We start from the raw sequence: 19,861 nt of genomic DNA, 5'->3' as shown, positions 1-19,861 counted from the left end.
ATTAAATGTGTCAGTTGCCACTCCCTGCACCAAGTGCCTATTCGCTGCAGATCTTCCTGCATTTTGCTGCAATTTTCTAATGCTGCAACTTCTCCGTATACTACAGCACCATCTGCGAAAAGCCGCATGGAACTTCCGACACTATCTACTAGGTCATTTATATATACTGTGAAAAGCAATGGTCCCATAACACTCCCCTGTGGCACGCCAGAGGTTACTTTAACGTCTGTAGACGTCTCTCCATTGAGAACAACATGCTGTGTTCTGTTTGCTAAAAACTCTTCAATCCAGCCACACAGCTGGTCTGATATTCCGTAGGCTCTTACTTTGTTTATCAGTGTGGAACTGTATCGAACGCCTTCCAGAAGTCAAGGAAAATGGCATCTACCTGGGAGCCTGTATCTAATATTTTCTGGGTCTCATGAACAAATAAAGCAAGTTGGGTCTCACACAATCGCTGTTTCCAGAATCCATGTTGCTTCCTACGGAGTAGATTCTGGGTTTCCACAATTGACATGATACGCGAGCAAAAAACATGTTCTAAAATGCTATAACAGATCGATGTCAGCATCTGCTTGACGACCCTTCTTGAAGACTGGGACTATCTATGCTCTTTTCCAATTATTTGGAACCTTCCGTTCCTCTAGAGACTTGCGGTACACGGCTGTTAGAAGGGGGGGCAAGTTCTTTCGCGTACTCTGTGTTGAATCGAATTCGTATCCCGTCAGGTCCAGTGGACTTTCCTCTGTTGAGTGATTTCAGTTGCTTTTCTATTCCTTGGACACTTATTTCGATGTCAGCCATTTTTTCGTTTGTACGAGGATTTAGAGAAGGAACTGCAGTGTGGTCTTCCTCTGTGAAACAGCTTCGAAAAAAGGTGTTTAGTATTTCAGCTTTACGCGTGTCATCCTCTGTTTCAATGCCATCATCATCCCAGAGTGTCTGGATATGCTGTTTCGAGCCACTTAACGATTTAACATAAGACCAGAACTTCCTAGGATTTTCTGTCAAGTCGGTACATGGAATTTTACTTTCGAATTCACTGAACACTTCATGCATAGCCCTTCTTACGCTAACTTTGACATCGTTTAGCTTCTGTTTGTCTGAGAGGTTTTGGCTGCATTTAAAGTTGCAGTGAAGCTCTCTCTGCTTTCGCAGTAGTTTCCTAACTTTGTTGTTGAACCACAGTGGGTTTTTCCCATCCCTCGCAGTTTTACTCGGCACATACCTGTCTAAAACACATTTTACGATTGCCTTTAACTTTTTCCATAAACACTCAACAGCCTTTAACTTTTTCCATAAACACTCAACATTGTCAGTGTCGGAACAGAAATTTTCGTTTCGATCTGTTAGGTAGTCTGAAATCTGCCTTCTATTACTCTTGCTAAACAGATAAACCTTCCTCCCTTTTTTATATCCTATTTACCTCCATATTCAGGGATGCTGCAACAGCCTTATGATCACTGATTCCCTGTTATGCGCTTACAGAGTCAGAAAGTTCAGGTCTGTTTGTTATCAGTAGGTCCAAGATGTTATCTCCATGAGTCGGTTCTCTGTTTAATTGCTCGAGGTAATTTTCGGATAGTGCACTCAGTATAATGTCACTCGATGCTCTGTCCCTACCACCCGTCACAAACATCTAAGTGTCCCAGTCTATATCTGATAAATTGAAATCTCCACCTAAGACTATAACATGCTGAGAAAATTTATGTGAAATGTATTCCAGATTTTCACTCAGTTGTTCTGCCACTAATGCTGCTGAGTCGGGAGGTCGGTAAAATGAGCCAATTATTAACCTAGCTCAGTTGTTGAGTGTAACCTCCACCCATAATAATTCACAGGAACTATCCACTTCCACTTCACTACAGGATAAACTACTATTAACAGCGACAAACACGCCACCACCGGTTGCATGCAATCTATCCTTTCTAAACACCGTCTGTGCCTTTGTAAAAATTTCAGCAGAATTTATCTCTGGCATCAGCTTTCCGTACCTATAACGATTTCAGCTTCGGTGCTTTCTATCAGTGCTTGAAGTTCCGGTACTTTACCAACGCAGCTTCGACAGTTTACAATTACAATACCGACTGCTGCTTGGTCCCCGCATGTCCTGACTTTGCCCCACAGCCTTCGAGGCTGTTGTCCTTTCTGTACTTGCCCGAAGCCATCTAACCTAAAAAAATGCCCAGTCCACACCACACAGCCCCTGCTACCCGTGTAGCCGCCTGCTGTGTGTAGTGGACTCCTGACCTATCCAGCGGAACCCGAAACCCCACCACCCTACGGTGCAAGTCGAGGAATCTGCAAGCCCACACGGTCACAGAACCGTCTCAGCCTCTGATTCTGACCCTCCACTCAGCTCTGTATCATAGGTCCGCAGCCAGTCCTGTCAACGATGCTGCAGATGGTGAGCTCTGCTTTCATCCTGCTAGCGAGACTGGCAGTCTTCACCAAATCAGATAGCCGCCGGAAGCCAGAGAGGATTTCCTCCGATCCATAGTGACACACATCATTGGTGCCAACATGAGCGACCACCTGAAGATGGGTGCACCCTGTACCCTTCATGTCATCCGAAACGACCCCTTCCACATCAGGAATGACTCACCCTGGTATGCACATGGAGTGCACATTGGTTTTCTTCCTCTCTCTTGCTGCCATACCCCTAAAGGGCCCCACTACGCGCCTGACGATGGAGCTCCCAACTACCAGTAAGCCCACCCTCAGTGACCGCCCGGATCTTGCAGACTGAGGGGCAACCTCTGGAACAGGACAAGCAGCCATGTCCGGCCGAAGAACATTATCAGACAGAGACATAGCCTGAAACCGGTTCATCAGACAAACTGGAGAGGCCTTCCGCTCAGCCCTCCAGAATGTCTTTTGCCCCCTGCCACACCTCGAGACGACCTTACACTTTACCACGGGTGAGTGGCAGTCTCAATGTGGGCAGTATCCGGGGCAGCCACAGCCGTAGTCCGATTGGGGGACGCGTGGGACGAGCTGGCCGTCTCCGACAAACCCCCATCCGGACCCCCACAGTGATGCCCATTGGCAACAGCCTCAAGCTGTGTGACCGAAGCCAACACTGCCTGAAGCTGGGAGCGAAGGGATGCCAACTCAGCCCGCATCCGAACACAGCAGTCGCAGTCCCTATCCATGCTAAACTGCTGTCCTATCTATGCTATTTTGCTGATATTCAGTTTATAACACCTTTCCCAGACACTATCCTTCCTATTCAACTGATCTTCCAAGTTCTTTGCCATCTTGGACAAAATTACAATGTTGTCAACAAATGTCACAGTTCTTATTTCTTTCCTTTGAAATTTAATTACCTTTCAAAATTTCTCCTGGTTTCCTTCACAGCTTGCTCAATGTCCAGACTGAGTAACATCAGGGATAATCTACAAGATTGTCTCACTCCCTGCTCAATTACTTCCTTCCCTTCATATCCTTCGATTCTCATAAATGTGATGTAAGAACATTAAATACGGTTGCAAGACACTTTAGCTTAGCAGCAGTGATGGGATACAAACTGCTGAGTATCTGTGTAGTCAACATCAAATATTCAGTGATGAGGACAAAGCTGTGGAAAACAAATGGCAAAAGTTAGAAAGCGTTGGTCAACATACCTAAGATCCGGGCAGTCGCAGAGGGTGGGCTTACTGGTAGTTGGGAGCTCCAACGTCAGGCGCGTAATGGGGCCCCTTAGGGAAATGGCAGCAAGAAAGGGGAAGAAAACCAATGTGCACTCCGTGTGCATACCGGGGGGAGTCATTCCAGATGTGGAAAGGGTCCTTCCGGATGCCATGAAGGGTACAGGGTGCACCCATCTGCAGGTGGTCGCTCATGTCGGCACCAATGATGTGTGTCGCTATGGATCGGAGGAAATCCTCTCTGGCTTTCGGCGGCTATCTGATTTGGTGAAGACTGCCAGTCTCGCTAGCGGGATGAAAGCAGAGCTCACCATCTGCAGCATCGTCGACAGGACTGACTGCGGACCTTTGGTACAGAGCCGAGTGGAGGGTCTGAATCAGAGGCTGAGACGGTTCTGCGACCGTGTGGGCTGCAGATTCCTCGACTTGCGCCATAGGGTGGTGGGGTTTCGGGTTCCGCTGGATAGGTCAGGAGTCCACTACACGCAACAAGCGGCTACACGGGTAGCAGGGGTTGTGTGGCGTGGGCTGGGCGGTTTTTTAGGTTAGATGGCCTTGGGCAAGTACAGAAAGGGCAACAGCCTCAACGGGTGCGGGGCAAAGTCAGGACATGCGGGGACCAAGCAGCAATCGGTATTGTAATTGTCAACTGTCGAAGCTGCGTTGGTAAAGTACCGGAACTTCAAGCGCTGATAGAAAGCACCGAAGCTGAAATCGTTATAGGTACAGAAAGCTGGCTTAAGCCAGAGATAAATTCTGCCGAAATTTTTACAAAGGTACAGACGGTGTTTAGAAAGGATAGATTGCATGCAACCGGTGGTGGAGTGTTCATCGCTGTTAGTAGTAGTTTATCCTGTAGTGAAGTAGAAGTGGATAGTTCCTGTGAATTATTATGGGTGGAGGTTACACTAAACAACCGAACTAGGTTAATAATTGGCCCCTTTTACCGACCTCCCGACTCAGCAGCATTAGTGGCAGAACAACTGAGAGAAAATTTGGAATACATTTCACATAAATTTTCTCAGCATGTTATGGTCTTAGGTGGAGACTTCAATTTACCAGATATAGACTGGGACACTCAGATGTTTAGGACGGGTGGTAGGGACAGAACATCGAGTGACATTATACTGAGTGCACTATCCGAAAGTTACCTCGAGCAATTAAACAGAGAACCGACTCGTGGAGATAACATATTGGACCTACTGATAACAAACAGACCCGAACTTTTCGAATCTGTATGTACAGAACAGGGAATCAGTGATCATAAGGCCGTTGCAGCATCCCTGAATATGGAAGTTAATAGGAATATAAAAAAAGGGAGGAAGGTTTATCTGTTTAGCAAGAGTAATAGAAGGCAGATTTCAGACTACCTAACAGATCAAAACGAAAATTTCTGTTCCGACACTGACAATGTTGAGTGTTTATGGAAAAAGTTCAAGGCAATCGTAAAATGCGTTTTAGACAGGTACGTGCCGAGTAAAACTGTGAGGGACGGGAAAAACCCACCGTGGTACAACAACAAAGTTAGGAAACTACTGCGAAAGCAAAGAGAGCTCCACTCCAAGTTTAAACGCAGCCAAAACCTCTCAGACAAACAGAAGCTAAACGATGTCAAAGTTAGCGTAAGGAGGGCTATGCGTGAAGCGTTCATTGAATTCGAAAGTAAAATTCTATGTACCGACTTGACAGAAAATCCTAGGAAGTTCTGGTCTTACGTTAAATCAGTAAGTGGCTCGAAACAGCATATCCAGACACTACGGGATGATGATGGCATTGAAACAGAGGATGACACGCGTAAAGCTGAAATACTAAACACCTTTTTCCAAAGCTGTTTCACAGAGGAAGACCGCACTGCAGTTCCTTCTCTAAATCCTCGCACAAACGAAAAAATGGCTGACATCGAAATAAGTGTCCAAGGAATAGAAAAGCAACTGGAATCACTCAATAGAGGAAAGTCCACTGGACCTGACGGGATACCAATTCGATTCTACACAGAGTACGCGAAAGAACTTGCCCCCCTTCTAACAACCGTGTACCGCAAGTCTCTAGAGGAACGGAGGGTTCCAAATGATTGGAAAAGAGCACAGATAGTCCCAGTCTTCAAGAAGGGTCGTCGAGCAAATGCGCAAAACTATAGACCTATATCTCTTACGTCGACCTCTTGTAGAATTTTAGAACATGTTTTTTGCTCGCGTATCATGTCATTTCTGGAAACCCAGAATCTACTATGTAGGAATCAACATGGATTCCGGAAACAGCGATCGTGTGAGACCCAACTCGCCTTATTTGTTCATGAGACCCAGAAAATATTAGATACAGGCTCCCAGGTAGATGCTATTTTTCTTGACTTCCGGAAGGCGTTCGATACAGTTCCGCACTGTCGCCTGATAAACAAAGTAAGAGCCTACGGAATATCAGACCAGCTGTGTGGCTGGATTGAAGAGTTTTTAGCAAACAGAACACAGCACGTTGTTATCAATGGAGAGACGTCTACAGACGTTAAAGTAACCTCTGGCGTGCCACAGGGGAGTGTTATGGGACCATTGCTTTTCACAATATATATAAATGACTTAGTAGATAGTGTCGGAAGTTCCATGCGGCTTTTCGCGGATGATGCTGTAGTATACAGAGAAGTTGCTGCATTAGAAAATTGTAGCGAAATACAGGAAGATCTGCAGCGGATAGGCACTTGGTGCAGGGAGTGGCAACTGACCCTTAACATAGACAAATGTAATGTATTGCGAATACATAGAAAGAAGGATCCTTTATTGTATGATTATATGATAGCGGAACAAACACTGGTAGCAGTTACTTCTGCAAAATATCTGGGAGTATGCGTACGGAACGATTTGAAGTGGAATGATCATATAAAATTAATTGTTGGTAAGGCGGGTACCAGGTTGAGATTCATTGGGAGAGTGCTTAGAAAATGTAGTCCATCAACAAAGGAGGTGGCTTACAAAACACTCGTTCGACCTATACTAGAGTATTGCTCATCAGTGTGGGATCCGTACCAGGTCGGGTTGACGGAGGAGATAGAGAAGATCCAAAGAAGAGCGGCGCGTTTCGTCACTGGGTTATTTGGTAACCGTGATAGCGTTACGGAGATGTTTAATAAACTCAAGTGGCAGACTCTGCAAGAGAGGCGCTCTGCATCGCGGTGTAGCTTGCTCGCCAGGTTTCGAGAGGGTGCGTTTCTGGATGAGGTATCGAATATATTGCTTCCCCCTACTTATACTTCCCGAGGAGATCACGAATGTAAAATTAGAGAGATTAGAGCGCGCACGGAGGCTTTCAGACAGTCGTTCTTCCCGCGAACCATACGCGACTGGAACAGGAAAGGGAGGTAATGACAGTGGCACGTAAAGTGCCCTCCGCCACACACCGTTGGGTGGCTTGCGGAGTATCAATGTAGATGTAGATGTAGAAGACAAGTATGTTCCAAGCAAGGTCTTAAGAGGTGGGAAGGACCCACTGTGGTTTAATAGCTGTGTTAGAAAACTGCTCTGTAAATAAAAAGAGCTTCATCTCAGATTCAAGGAAAGTCAGAACTCAGCTGACAAACAAAAGCTGAATGAAGCAACACAGTTTCCCATGATGTAGAGGAATGATACTGGGTTCCACAGCACTTTTGCTAAACAGTGTTTATAAGAGGCCAATTCTCCATTGGTTAAGATATGGAGCTTAGCATTTTCTATCATTAGTTTGACATACTGATGTGTAATGCAGTTATATACTGGGTGTGGTCCACTATGACCAAATAAAACACAGTTGTTTTGTGTGCAGTTCTGCAAATTTAGAAAACCCGATCTTCATTGCTGGAAATTTAGCTTTGAAACTTTTATATGCTTCTTTTAAATTGAACAAAATAAGTATTTTATGTATACTGATCTATCTCCATCTTCCACCCTCACAGTTACACAATCTTACTTCCCTGGCATTACTCGGCTTATTTCGTCATTTTCATAAAAATAATCACTCCAAGATTCAGGCAAACAAGTTAGTAGCATTACTTTTTTTTCCAACTACTTGAACAACTACTAGCTATTAGGTTACTTATTACAGACTGTTCCAATGACACATTCATTTTCAGAGAAATCCTCTGCATTAGCAAAAAATTGTTTTTTAAGTGCTAAATCAATGGTTTTTAATTTTTTGGTGGAATACTGCTTCATCTGAAGTTCTGTACAATGTACAGGGGTCTCTCCTAATTCTTGTAGAGACGTATTAGTGTCTCTAGAACAGATGAAGTTGGAGTAACATAGCTTGTTTCATCATCATCCGAAGATTTTCTACAATCATTATTTTCTTGAATATTTTTCAATGAACCAATCTGCTTTCTAAAATTATCACAATTTTCTTATATCTTTGGGGTATCAGCAAACATATTGCACATTGCTTCAGGCACATTATGTTTTTCACTGAATGAGTGTTTTTTAAAGGACTGCAACATTGTAGTGTCTATATTTTTCTCCTTATAATACCATCTGCAGTTAAAGTTTATAAATGTTCCTGCCAGAACACTATGAAAATATACTGAAATAATGAGTAATGACTTAGGTAATGATTTTGTTTCCAAATCAACACTTTACAAAACATTAACCACGTTAATCACCAGCAACATTCAAATCCAACTGCCACTCAGTCTTATTGGTTAAAGTAACTGAATCGTAAGAGCTCCAGACTCTCAGCTACAGATGGCTTGACCCTGAACTGACCTGGACATCTACAACCATTGCAGTTAGTTATTTATGATTATTAGAATCAACAATCGGAATTTCTATCCCAGTTTATTCTACTTACATACAGTAATCAAATCTTAATACTTCAGTTACAGATTACAACTGTATTAAAAAACTTAGTTTTAGTACTTCTGGTACAATAATCACTCATCACAGTGACTGGTGACATTTTAAACGTATTACAAATAAATTTATGAAAAAGTGTAAATTTATTTACCATTAAATTACGGATATGTCCAATAAATGTACAAATTTTACAAAAATATCATTTTTAGTGAGATGTGAATTTCTGAAATTTTTTTATTGGTGTGAACCCATGACAGTCCCACTTTCATCCTTAGTGAATTAATTAACAATAATGTGAAGCATTATATTTAAAGTTTGAACATTTTTGAAGACGGGACTTTCGAGAAATTAAAAATTTAAATTTTCATTAAAATTTAAAATAATTCATCTCGAACCCATATTGTGCTGTATGTCATAGGAAAGCTCATGAAAAATGCTGCAAAATGACACCTCACCCCCACCATTTTAGCTTAAATAGGAGAGCTGCCACAGCAATTTGAAATTATGGCAGTGTAGTATTTTTTGGTGATTTTTGACAACTTCACATTGCCACATTTTCAAAATGGGTCAACAGATTTTAATAAAATTGGTTATTTCTTTTAATCTATATGTACGCTTGCTTTGTGTCAAGTTTCATCAAGATCTGAGATGGTGAGTTAAAATTCGTTTCAGAAGTGTGTTGATTTGACATGGAATGACCCAAGAGGTGAGGCAACCACTCTTAATAGAAGAGCAATGTGCATGAAGCCTATAAACACATAACAGGAAACAGTTAACATGAGCTTTCAAGTTTAACAGTACACACAGTATGTTCAAATTCTCATTGACTCAGACAAAAGCAACTGACCACAATGAATAACAGCTAGCATGGCACATGATCTAAAAAGATATAACATGGATGTTGCTGCCCTCAGTGAAACAATACTTGCAGGCAAGGGTCAACTAAAAGAACAAGGTGGAGGCCACACTTTATACTGGAAAGGGAAAAACAAAAATGAGCCTCATATAACCATGGGGTAGGGTTTGGTGTGAGGATTGAACTTGTCGATGATCTAGATGAACCACCCTCTGGAATAAATGAAAGACTTACGACCCTCCGTCTCAAACTTGTGAACAACAAAAAAGCTACTATAATTAGTGCATGCGCACCAACCCTACACTCATAGAATGATAAAAAGGAAGAGCTCTACAACCAACTAGAGTGACTCTTATCAACCATACCCCCATCACGACAAAATTATTCTACTAGGTGATTTCAATGCACGAGTTGGCAGAAACTACAACCTGTGGAAAGGTATCACTGGTGAGGAGAGTATAGGCAATGGTAACTCCAATAGAACCCTTCTTCTGACTAAATGCTCAGAACACAATCTCGTCATTACAAACTCTCTCTTTCAACAAAAAATAAGTTTAAAACCACATGGCAAAATCTCAGATCAAAACACTGGCATCTCACAGATTATGTGATTGTGCAGTCTAGGGATCAACGTGACGTGAGGATCACAAGAACTGTAGCTCAGGCTAGTGACTGCTGGAAAGATTGTCAAATGGTCCATTCAGTAATGGCTCTACAAGTGCCACACAAACGGTGGAAGCAAAAGAAACAAGCAAAACATCTGCTAAAACTTGAATGACTAGAAGATAAACAGGCCCAAAAGAATTTCCAGAACACTGTGAAGCAAAAGTAGCCTGCTGAGTATCCTGACAATGTTGAAGAACACTGGTCAATACCGAAAACCATCACGTTTTTGGCTTACCAAGAATAAACTGGAATCATTGAAAGAAAACATCAATACTGGTTTACTGAAAATGATGACAAAATTCATAGCACATTAGATAAAAAAGAAAGGCCTACAGCACCTGGCAAAAGGATCCAAAATCAGTCCACAAAAAACAAGCTTATCTCCATTCCAAAGCTGATGTCCAAACAAAAACCAGAGCTGAAATGGAAAATTTTGGCGCAACTGACAACTCCTGAGCCTTCTTCACTGCCACAAAAGTGATCTATGGCCCCTCCAAAAAAGGTCTGCACCTCTTTCTCTCTAAAGATGATACACAACTCTTTAAAGACTTGGCATCTATTGGCTCTCGGTGGAAGCAGCACTTTGAAGAATTTCTAAACAGACATTCAGAGGTACATGAGGACGTTTTTACACAAATACCACAAAAACCCATTCAAGACCATATGAGTGTTGACCCTTCCCTTCAAGAGGTTGAAGAAGCTATCCAAATGAGGAGAGACGAAGCCCCTGGACTGGATGGAATCCCGGCTGAACTATTTAAAAAGGGAAACACCGAATTAAACTTTCACATCCTTACTACCAAGATGTGGAACACTGAGACAATACCTGCAGATCTGCGTGAAACCGCTATTATTAATATTTTCAAAAAAGGCGATAAGACCCATTGTGGAAACCACTGAGTAATACTCTCAACAGTTGGAAAGATCCTTGCTAGGATTCTCTCCAACTGAATACTTATTCTGGCTGAAAAAACCCTATCTAAAACTCAGCGCTGCTTTAAACCTAATCAAGGTATGTTCGATATGATCCTCAGTGCAAGGAAAATGCAAGAAAAATCTAAGCAGAACCAACCCCTGTACATGGTATTCATAGACCTTGTTAAAGGCTTTGACTCTGTTAATTCAGAAGCACTCTGGAGAATTTTGGCATCGAATGGATGTCCTGGAAAATACATTAAAATACTTCGGCTTCTACATGACAACATGAATGCCACTGTCCTTGTCAGCAATTGACACGGAGAAACTTTTAAGATTACCACAGGAGTCAAGCAGGGATGTGTTATTTGCACCTAGCCTATTATCGATATTTGTGGGAACCATACTTCACCTTGTTAACGAAGACCTACCATTGGGTACTGAAACAGCTTATAGGACTGATGATAAGCTATCTAACCTTAGCAAACTCTGAGTTAAAAGCAAAATAACTACAACAGCTGTCATCAATCTTCAGTATGCTGATGATAACGTTACCTTGGCAAACACAGAGCAGGATCTACAAACTACCCTAAATGCATTCAGTCTTGCAAACACATCCGTTGGTCTAGAGTTTAACACAGACAACACAAAAGTCCTCTGTCAGCCAGCCTCAAATTCCATTGCAGCAGCTCCAGTTATCACAGTTGATGGAACACCTCTAGAGATGGTAAAGTATTTTCCATACCTTGGAAGCTATCTTTCTGCAAATTCAAACACAGATGCAGAAATTCAACACAGACTACAGTGTGCAAGTACTGCATATGATTGTCTTTTGAAAAGAGTGTTTGATAACCAGGATTTGAGTGTTAACACTACGCTTTCATTCTACAATACCATTATCATGCCTACACCTCCTTATGGTGGAGAAACCTGAACCACCTACAGGTGTCACTTGAAGCCCTTAGAAAAACACCACCAATGCTGCCTAAGGAGAATGTTGTAGGCAAAGTGGCAGGATCAGTGAACAAACAACAGCATTTTTGAAGAAACTAACAAACTCCACCAGGATTGAAGCAAAAACTGTCATATACCAACTTCACTGGGCTTGTATCGTCTGCATGCCAAACTCCCGTCTCCCTAAGCAAATTGTATTCTCCCTATTGAAGAATGACCAATGCAATCATGGAGGGCAAACAACATGATATAGAGATAGCCTCAAGTCAAATATGGCAAAACGTCAAACACAAACAATTGGGAAACTGCAGCCCTAGACAGACCCAAATAGCGACAAACTGTTCACCAAGGAACACTTAATTTTGAAAAGCAGAGACAATTCCAGGAGAATAGGAAGAGAGATCACAGAAGAGAACAAGAGCTCTTGAGAGGATCAAACCTGTTACACCATAGAGCCAACACCAACTGGGTATGCTAATACTGTGAGAGAATAGTAGGTTCAGAATAGGAGTATTTAGCCACCAAAGAATCCACAGATAATGTTATCAACAGATATTTCATACCAGTCAATGAGTAAATGCTTATGTATGTACACACATGCAAACACACAGGCACCCAAACTTGCTCTCCTGTGACCACAGGAAGACTGCTTATAGATACTCTATTACTGAAAGCAGTTGCCTGAGCTTATGGCTGACCAGAAGCAGAAACGAAGGACACAAGGAGGGTGCAGCAGAAAGAGGCACGTCTTTGAACAGAGGACTCAGTGGCTGCACAACAAGACAAAAAGGGGGTAGAGCAAAAAGATATGTAGAAAGAGGGAGAGGTGTTGAAAAGGAGAGGAGGGAGGGGGATGGCGAGAGGGAGAAGGAGAGGGAGAGAGAGAGAGACAGAGAGAGAGAGAGAGAGAGAGAGAGAGAGAGAGAGAGAGAGAGAGAGAGAGAGAGTGAGTTCGCCTGGGTGGTGGATGGGGGCAGGGAATGGTGGGAGAAGACAGTGCATGATCTGGATGGGGAAGGAGTGGTGTGGACAGAAGAGAGAAGGGTAAAGGCAAGGTGAGGCACTGGGTTGTTTAGGCCACAGGATTGTGAAAGCGCAGGATATACTGGAGGAGGGGGAGGACGGGGAGGAGGAGGTGATTAGTGTTCAACAGTGAAGTAATAGTCAGAGCACAAGCTTCGATTATGCCACTATCACAGGAAACATCCTGACATTTGTCTTAAGTGATTTAGGGAAATCATGGAAAACCTGTATCTGGATGGTCAGCCGCAGGTTTCATTAAACTGTCGTCATCCTGAACGCGAGTTCAGTGTGTGCCGTTACGTGTATTTCGGTGAGCTAATTGGCTGCCCAAAACTGCTACGAGGCAAGGCGTACCTAATGTTTGGCTGAATGCTCGCAGGCCTGGGACTCAGGGTAGGCTGCACCTTCTGGCCAGCCAGTTGCAGAGACGACCAGTCTCCGAAAATGGGTAAATCCCAAAATCTGGGAATGTAGACAGCCTTTGTGCAGGAGCTAATGCTCCAAGAAATGGTGGAGTGTCAGACAAGCTGAAATATGGCTTCTTACAGTGCTTTAAGGGTCTAAAATAATTTACAATCAGATATTAATGCAAATTTGAATACATCTACAATCTCATAAAAATGAGGTACATCTCATGACTACAGGAGTTAATAGCTCACACTGAATAAATGTATTACAATGACCCTCTGAATCAACAACTTAATTGCTTCACGCAGCTTCAACAAACGTTATCTCATTTGATAGTAATGCACTATAACTGTTGTCTATAAAAGCTAAATATATATGTCCATTTTATTTATTGATTTATTACATCTTTTATTATTTTTATTACGCAAATGTTTGTCAGAACATAGTATTCTCCACATTACCACAGCAAATCAACACAGCACTGATACCTCGTATTTTGTCATACTTCTGTTTTTTTTATTTATTTTTTATTTTTTTATTATTAATGAACAGTTTATTATTTTGCCAATAACTTTACTTAAAAGTTGATTACAAGTTCTATTAAGAAACTGTGTGAACTTAAAAGTGGTTAATCGCAAGTGTTAGCAGACATCACAATTGAGAAGAGAACCAAAAGACGCTTCTGTCATGGAAGCATAAATAATTGTTTAAACAAAATGCCATGAAAATTCAGTGTCATTTAATATGAGTAGACTTGTGCAAGAATACTAGCTTATTTATTTATGATCAAACCTTTACTTGTAATTATTGTGAATTATGTAAATGTGAGCAAAATATTTATAACATTTCTTTCTTTAAATATTGCTGCAATACATTAGTTTAGCCCAGGAAGTGGTCATGGCTGTCAAATTATGTCTGTAGAACTTGGGGATGATATATTTTGGTGGGGATGGCCTTCAGCCAAAGGAAAAATAGACAGCAGCCAACAGAACACTACTGGAGTCAAGTGGAGACTGGGAGTTTTCAAATGAAGAGATCAAGGGAATGATTCTGGACACTTGGATGTTTGTGCTGGAAGAAGGCAGATCTGCCTGTAGTATGGGTGATATTTGATCGAGCGAATGACGAAGTCTGAGCACGTAAACAGTTGCTACTATACTTTAACTTCCGACAGGACTTTATATTTTGAGAGGTTTACATGTGCTCCACTGTAGGACTCGAACTTTTTCTGCTTGTAATACAGAACTGAGAACAGACAGAGTACAGCTGACTATTCTCTGAGCATGAGTGTTAATTCGTAGATCAACATGATTAATTCTGAACTATTTTGAGCTGGTGACTGTGCATTGTGATTACAAAATGGGCCTAGTTTTTCACGTATCTTTGATGACTATTTAGTTAGGGAATTTTGATAATTCTTGTAACACTCTCAGCATAACTTTACTCCATCTGAAAATGACACTTTCTGTCTGTATTTTATCTGAATATCGTGAGACCACTTCCTGCTTGTGTGAGACAACCTTTCTTGAATAAACATTACTCAACGTAACTCACTGCTGCCTACACCAATTACATATACAACAACAGAACCTTTGTTATTCAATTATTCATTTAACTTTTATTTTGTATTTCTGCATATTTCATTAACTTGCAATTCTAGCCAATGCACAGACTATTTTACTGCAAGATCACAGCTACATTTTATTATTTGCAGCGAATCAGCTACGGAGCATTAAAGCAGACGTGTGCGGCCCTATCCTATGACTACACGAAGCTGTTCTTTTTAAACAGCTAGGCACAGCTCTGTAACCTAAGGTAAAATGCAACTGGTTTGCTCGTATGGGCTGTATCACGTGTGACAACCACTAAACTATCCAGCTCTGTGGGATATGTTGGAGAGAAAATTCCCACATATGTGGACCAGACAAAGTTGAATTTAGAAAACAGCTGGGAAACGGACATCTCGGAGGAAATGAAAATGCTCATCCATGGCTAAAAGAGGAACAATCGAGACCCTCAATCCAGTTACAGATTTCTAGAACTCTTCAATTCTACACCAACAAAGATTCAGTACTGTTAAAATGGAAAATATAATTAAAAATATATATGAATCTGGGTTCCAATGGTAAAACCTTTGCAATTCTTTAAAATCATTTTTAAACTGTCATAATTTTATAACACCAAATTGTTAAAGTAATTTTATAAATTATTTCATTAACCAAAATTAGAGTGTGACAGCAAGATGCGCACAAGATACTACAAGTGATTTATAACACCAGGATCGACACATCCCTGATTAAAAGAAACAAGCTTTGTTTTACCCATCCTGTTCCTAGTGCAGAAAACAGTTTATTGTCATGTAGTGTTTTGAGTGTCCCTTGCAAGTTTATGAGCAGCGGTTAACAGAATCCAAGAAGCCATAAAAACAGGGGCAACTGAACACACCAAAAGATAATGGTCATTTCATATAAAGAAAGTGAATCATTATCCAATAATGTTTATGTGAACAGCAGACCAATAAAGTGAATATTCATTCATTAGGTTTTTCTTCTCTGCAGAATGACCACAACATACGTTAAGACTGTACAGATCATTAATATCTGTATGTACATTTGTTAAATGCTTTTATACAGCCACAGTAGCCTAAAGATAAAGTTTGCACCTCAAAACATTTTGATTCATTAAATGTCTTAATTAGTCTAAGTGAACAAACTATGTGATTGGTAGGGGTCTCTGAAAAGCCTTTTTGTAGTGTTTACATAACTCTATTTTCAAAGAAAAATACAGAATACACTTTCCATCTAGTTCACAAAATCTCACTTTCAAATGGTAAAAATGAGGTCATTAGAGAGAGAGCGCAAACTCGATTAGTGAACTGCTCTTTTTGAAGAATTATCCCAGCATTTGCCTCAAGTGATCACGTGAAACCACAGACAATTTAAATCACAATGAACATCTTGGGTTTGAACAGTCCAGTGTGCTAACCACTCCATCACTTTGCTCCTTTTTCAACTAAAGAGTTGTCTTAGTTTAAATCACTAATACATTACTCTAAAAAAATTAATAGTTCATTAGTGTGACAATACAAAAGAGTAACTTGTGAACAAAGAATTCTGAATTATTTATTGCTTACCTTGCACTGTACCCCAAGGATATTGTCTGGAACGCATCATCTTGTTGCCTACACGCACAAAATCAGTACTGCCAACAACAGCAAATGGGACGTGAGCATTCATTGTTGTGTTAATTTCTGCCACAGACTCATCATCTACAGGAAACTGGTAAATGTGTACCCCATTGTTTGTCAACTCTGACATAATTTTTTGCTGAAAATTTGAAAATAAGTCTGAAGTGGATAATGATGTGTAAACATACTTTCCGTTTCCTTACTAACACTGCTACAATACCTTAAATTTCTGCAGTTCAGTCTTTGAGATCGTATCTGCCTTAGCAATAATTGGGATAATATTAACTTTTGTGTCTAGTTTTTTCATGCATACAAGATCAATAGATTTCAACCTAGAAAAAAGAAGAAATATTAATATATTTATGAACACATATTACAATGTAATAAAATCGCCACACTATATTTCACCTGGACATACCCATGGCCTGTAGGGCAGATGAAATAGAGGCAGACATGAGTCCTGCCATCGTGGTAAGTCGAAAGGGATCTTTTTATCTTGAGCTCTTCTTGTAAATATGCTTCAAACTGTGCATCTATGTAATCAACAACAGCTTTAAAGCTGTCTTCCTTGTTAATTTGGTCACCATAACCAACAGTGTCACATATAGTGAGCTGAAAATTATGTGACATATTATCTGACGTCCTCACATCACCAAATTTTCATTTAAGGTATTTCTTACTCACCTTCAATCTTACATTGCTCTCATGTAGTTCATATGTGTGAGCTTTCAATTTAACAGATGGGAGATTATGAGGGCTTGGAGTAGATTCAAAATTTGTATTAAATAATGAGTCCATCAAGGTTGATTTTCCAAGACCAGTCTCACCTGGAGAAACACACAAAATAAGCAACTCTCATTATTAGTATATTAAAACAATTACTTATTAATACAGCAATTCATAAGAAAAGATAAATATTATCTTTTCCAAGATGTGTATGACAGATGAGAAGCTACAGCAGTGTCCAAGTTCTCAAATTTATTCCTGGGCCATCAGATGAAGATACAACCGTCTGTACGGTAGTTTATGCATTTTGCAGTACTTATACAGTTTCATTTAAATATTCAAAAATGTAAATATGTCACTCTGAAGAACTGTTAAAATGTCTGCACATTCATATTTTTTTCATAACCTCTAAAATAAGTTTAAAGTTATGCTCCTTTACAAAAGTTGTAACCAATTTTCCTGATAGTGAGAAACTTTTTTTTTTACACATTGTTGCACTGAAAACAATAAAGATACAGTGTCTGCCATTAAGTCTATTATGTTCCATTTATTAAATATTACAATTTTTTTCACTGTTGAGCACAACTGCACAATTTCATTGGTGAGCACTACAGCATAATATTCTCTACTACAAATTATTGATATATTCTGTCCCTATATCTTAATGTTGTTGCACTCTCACTTCTTTGAGCAATACTGCTGCTCATTTAACATGAAATATTGAAAATGTAGCCACACCAAGTGAATATGAAATTTTTCTTACATACCCATGCAACAAAACAGAATGTGTTTGGTATATAATCAATCACAATTCACCCATACAGCAAGAAAACTCTACCAGAGACCCTCCTACAGATATTGGTAATGTCATACAGCGGTCAAGAACAGACATTGGGATCAACAGAGAAAAAGCAATTCAACTTCTAAAGGCACAAAACTACTATGTACATTATTTATTATAATGATTTCTTAAAGGTTTATTCTGTAAAATATGGGGTCATTCAATAACTAAAGAGACAAATTGGTATGCAGGAAAAAGCGTTTACTAGCATTTACTTTTAAAAAACAATACTTTTTCTACTTTTCAACATAATCCCCTTGGCCATTTACGCACTTGTTCCAACAGGCTACAAGCTTTTTTATTCTGGATGCAAGGAACTCTTTATCTTGATGTTTGAACCAATTTCCCACAAACTTTTTCATGCCCTAATTGTACTGGAACCTCATCCCACGTAATGCCTTCTTCAGTGCACCAAACAAATGGAAATAACTAGGTGCTAAATCAGGACTTTAAGGGGGAAGAGGCAGTACTTTCCACCCATTTTGTCAATGGTTTCATGGGTTTGTTGAGCAATATGAGGACTTGCGTTGTCTTGCTGGAGAATCACACCCCTCTTTTTGAGATCCATGACGTCTCTCTCTCTCATGGCTAGTTTCACTCTGTTTAAAAGCAAATCCGAGTAGTATTAGCTGTTCATTGTCCACTACACTTTGAGATAATCACAAAAAACTGGACATTCAGCATCCCAAAACACCATCAACATGACTTTTCCTGCTGATGCTTGGGTTTTGAATTTTTTCTTGACAAGTGAGTTGGTGTGCTTCCACTCCATGCTTTTCTATGTCTTTTTGATTCTGGCTCATAATAGTGAACCCAAGTTTCATCACAAGTTAAAATTTTGTTGAGGAAGTGCTCACCTTCTCTTTCATAATGTTCCTTTAGCTCTGTGCACATTCTCAACCTTGTTTCCTTGTGTAGCCACGTCAACCCCTTTGGGATCCACCTAGCACATGTTTTGCAGTACTTCATCTTGTTGCAGATAATGTTATGAACTGTACCAGTACTAACTCGTCAACTCCTTTGGGACCCACCTAGCACGTTTTGCGGTACTTCAGCTTGTTGCAGATAATGTTATGAACTGTACCAGTACCAACTCAAACCTTATCAATAATCATTTCCACCCTCACATGGCGGTCGGCACAAATAATGTCATCACAATTCGACTTTCAAGTGAGGGAGTTGAAACTGCAACTGGTTGAACAGAACGGTGTTTGTCAGTCACCGAGTCGCGACCAGTTTTGAAGTGCTCTATCCACTTGTAAAAATTTGCACGATTCATACGACCTCCACCTCAACTTTAAACATTCTATACAGTATATATTCACTGGTTTCTTGCCTTCAGCAAGTAAAAAACAAACAACACAACATTGTTCAACTAATGTGGACATTTCAAGCAGACTCGCCTCCTCGAAATGTATTTTTGAGGCTTTAAACAAAACATTGTTGATACATCAGCCGATCAGGGCTCATTGCAGTGATGGCAACTTAAAGCTATAAAAGTACCAAACTTGCCCTACTAACAGTTTTTTTCCCCAGACCAATTTGTGTCTTTAATTATTGAATTACCCTTGTACAGCTCAGAAGCTATTCACAATCAAGAACCGTAGAAAAAAGGTCTCCAATATTTTTTTCTGAGAAACTGCTGGAAATGTCATTGCACATGTCTGGATCCATGTAATCCATAAAAAAGAGATGTCATAAATCACATGACACACACTTAACTTAGATTCTATCATACTGAACTACCAAACATCAGACAAAAACAGTGAAGAACCACATCTACTATCAGCAGTACATCACCACTATACACAAAATACAGTCATAATT

The 19,861-nt window shown here is 40.4% G+C and overlaps 1 protein-coding gene across 2 annotated transcripts in view; it reads right to left on the bottom strand.

Moving 5' to 3' along the window:
* LOC124621991 (septin-2) overlaps nucleotides 1–19,861 on the bottom strand; it is a 63,175-nt gene that overhangs the window by 29,206 nt on the left and 14,108 nt on the right. For both annotated transcript variants that reach the window (XM_047147533.1, XM_047147534.1), the window contains exons 3-6: nucleotides 17,152–17,294; nucleotides 16,886–17,079; nucleotides 16,688–16,799; nucleotides 16,414–16,606 (exon numbers count right to left, since the gene is read on the bottom strand). In XM_047147533.1, coding sequence (XP_047003489.1) covers nucleotides 16,414–16,606; nucleotides 16,688–16,799; nucleotides 16,886–17,079; nucleotides 17,152–17,294 — 642 coding nt within the window. The remainder of the gene's footprint in view (nucleotides 1–16,413; nucleotides 16,607–16,687; nucleotides 16,800–16,885; nucleotides 17,080–17,151; nucleotides 17,295–19,861) is intronic.

Source organism: Schistocerca americana, chromosome 7 (assembly GCF_021461395.2).
Source record: "Schistocerca americana isolate TAMUIC-IGC-003095 chromosome 7, iqSchAmer2.1, whole genome shotgun sequence".
Classification (NCBI taxonomy): domain Eukaryota; kingdom Metazoa; phylum Arthropoda; class Insecta; order Orthoptera; family Acrididae; genus Schistocerca; species Schistocerca americana.
The sequence above is the reverse complement of the archived record's forward strand: the minus strand, read 5'-3'. Positions and strand labels throughout refer to the sequence as shown.